General features: G+C 41.7%; 1 protein-coding gene across 1 annotated transcript in view; it reads left to right on the top strand.

Annotated features, from left to right (window-relative positions):
- The first annotated feature begins 1,231 nt into the window (after positions 1-1,231).
- The window catches only part of LOC143413135 (uncharacterized), a 1,787-nt gene continuing 518 nt past the window's right edge, over positions 1,232-2,500 (top strand). The window contains exons 1-2 of the mRNA XM_076875637.1: positions 1,232-1,587; positions 2,475-2,500. The exon at positions 2,475-2,500 is cut by the window's right edge and continues 518 nt beyond it. Coding sequence (XP_076731752.1) covers positions 1,328-1,587; positions 2,475-2,500 — 286 coding nt within the window. The 5' untranslated portion in view covers positions 1,232-1,327. The remainder of the gene's footprint in view (positions 1,588-2,474) is intronic.

Raw genomic sequence — 2,500 nt, 5'->3', positions numbered from 1 at the left:
CGTTAACGTGTTGGCCGTCTAGCCCCATGCACGGAGCGATCGGCGGTAGCTCGTTAACGGAGATTTGCCGTGTTGTGGCGTTAAGGTCATTTCAACGAGATTAACCTGAAAGCACTAGTGGGAACACAACGAATATGACTGCACATTTACACCGACATCATCCTAGTGCAAAGACAAGTGGAAGCAGAAAAAAAAGCAAGCATGCTACTAACCTTAGCCGAGTCATTTAGACAGCTGTTTAATATGCTGCTGAGAATATAGCCCAGAAGAAGCGGATAGTATAGCTTTTATTTTGGAAAGAGCCATTTCTCTGTAATAAACTCTCTTTTCCAAAGATGATTCCTCAATCAGATACAGGGCTTGCAATATCGCTAGCCTAACGTCCTGGAGCTAGCGATTTTTTTCAGTCGGGCTACCAAAATCTATCTCTTCCCTGCCCGTCGGGCTATTGTAGGAAGGAAAAATATATGTCAATGCTTTTGCATTCTTTCAGAAATGTAGCTGGGTAATTATGTCATTGGCATCGGTGAGCCACTGTCAATATGTGACATATTGAAATCGCGTTTGAATTTGCGCTTGTTTTTTTGCTTTCACTTTGCAATCGCGCGAACTGTGTATAGAGAGCGACAGCACTGATCTGTGAGTGATGATAATTTGTGCACCAATTCCTCTGACATCGTCTTATTAATCGTTAGCTTACTATGCAAACATGACAAGTGAAATCTCCCGCAGCTTAAACATGTGAGAGGTTGATCGCGCAGAGAATCGCTGAGCTTATGTGAGTGCGTGTGTAAAAGCAGCAGGATTTATATTTGACTATGATGACCTGGATGACTGAGAACCTTCACAGACAGATATATATTTTAGTTCTGCTGAGCCAAATAAGACAGGTCAGGGTGAAGAAGTGACAGCCAAAGAAAAGCTTACCACAAAACGGAGAAGTTATGACAAATCAGACTATAAGGCAAAAAGAAAGTGCAGCTTTATGGTTTCATGGACAAAAGAATTTCTGTGGCTGCAATATGACGAGCTAAATAACCAGGGCTGCACATAAGTGGTCCGCAGGTGCGCATTCGCTGTCAAAATAAAAAACATGCACAAGGGTTACGGTGTGTTCACACCGAACGCGATGGACGCGAATAAAACGCCCCAAACGCCCCTAATTTGACGCGTGTACAAGAAAAATCCATCGCGCGTCAAAATATCATATTTTAACGCGCGTGAACCGGAAATGTGGGAGGAATGTGGGAGGGAGTTGTGCCAGACCGGTATCTTTGCAAGATGGCAGCTATCGAGCTAGCGCTTGAAGAGAGAGTCTCCCTTCTCTATGTACTGTGGAGAGCAGAGCAGCAGCGTAAAAGACGTCCTCGCCGTACCTGGGTCCATCAGGTCCTCCAGAGGCATGAGCAGTTTGGTGAGTTTCACCACTTGCTCCAGGAGCTGCGCCTGGATGACGGCCGATTCCAGCGCTATCACCGTCGGCCAGTTTGAGGACCTGCTTTCCCTCGTTGGTCCCAGCATCGCCCGCCTAGACACCAACTACAGACGCTCAATCCCACCTGCAGAGCGCCTGTCCGTCTGCCTGAGGTTAGTAAAACTATTTAATACGGTAGTCCTTTATTGATATCTGTGCTAATATGCTAATCCATCCAGTTATACACTGCTAACATGGATGTGCTATGCTAACAGTGAATGCTGTCGGTGTTTACTGAAAGCAAACTGTGGTACAGAGACGACTCTTTATAATATTTCTAGTGATACTCAGAAGCTCTCATCAAGTCCCGATTTAATTCGATTTATGCTGTTATCAGTGTTTGAATGATAGCATGGCTGTGGTGTCACATCAATGTATGCGCTCGGTGTTTGCTGATATCAAACTGTAGCATTAGGACCACTGAGTTAACCTTGTAGTGATACTCACTCCTTTTTATTTAGACCTGGTTTAATTCTGGGATAGTTGAATATTTGTATATAATCCCTGCAGCTGTCAGACTCTATAGCAGGGGTCACAGCCTTTATTAAAACAGAGTTAGATAAAACTGTGAACAGTTTGGTTCATCTCTAGTTACATGGTTCTATCTTGATAAGCTGTCTTATCACAGATTAATTTTTCAAAAATATTAATGATTTAAGCAAGGAAAGGGCTACATGTCAACACACAACTCTTTATTTCTATTAATGTCTTACTTCATTCCTACCTGATTGACATGTTTAGGAATTATGAGTGATTGGCTCACTGTAGTTGTGAAAGTTGCAACCAATCAAATTATGATATGTTAAAGTTAAAACAAAACACAACTGTTTTAGATATTATCTAATATACATTTTGTAATTATCCTTATAATTACAAAATGTTTTATGTAAGATTTAAGTTTTGTGATTTATATCTGACATCACAAAAGTATTTTGGAATTTGAATAATGTATTTTGTAACTGCAGTACACATAATACTGATTTTGAACAATTTTGTCCAGGTTCCTTGTCACCGGGGACTCCTTCA

This window comes from Maylandia zebra, linkage group LG2 (genome assembly GCF_041146795.1).
Source record: "Maylandia zebra isolate NMK-2024a linkage group LG2, Mzebra_GT3a, whole genome shotgun sequence".
Classification (NCBI taxonomy): Eukaryota; Metazoa; Chordata; class Actinopteri; order Cichliformes; family Cichlidae; genus Maylandia; species Maylandia zebra.
The sequence above is the reverse complement of the archived record's forward strand: the minus strand, read 5'-3'. Positions and strand labels throughout refer to the sequence as shown.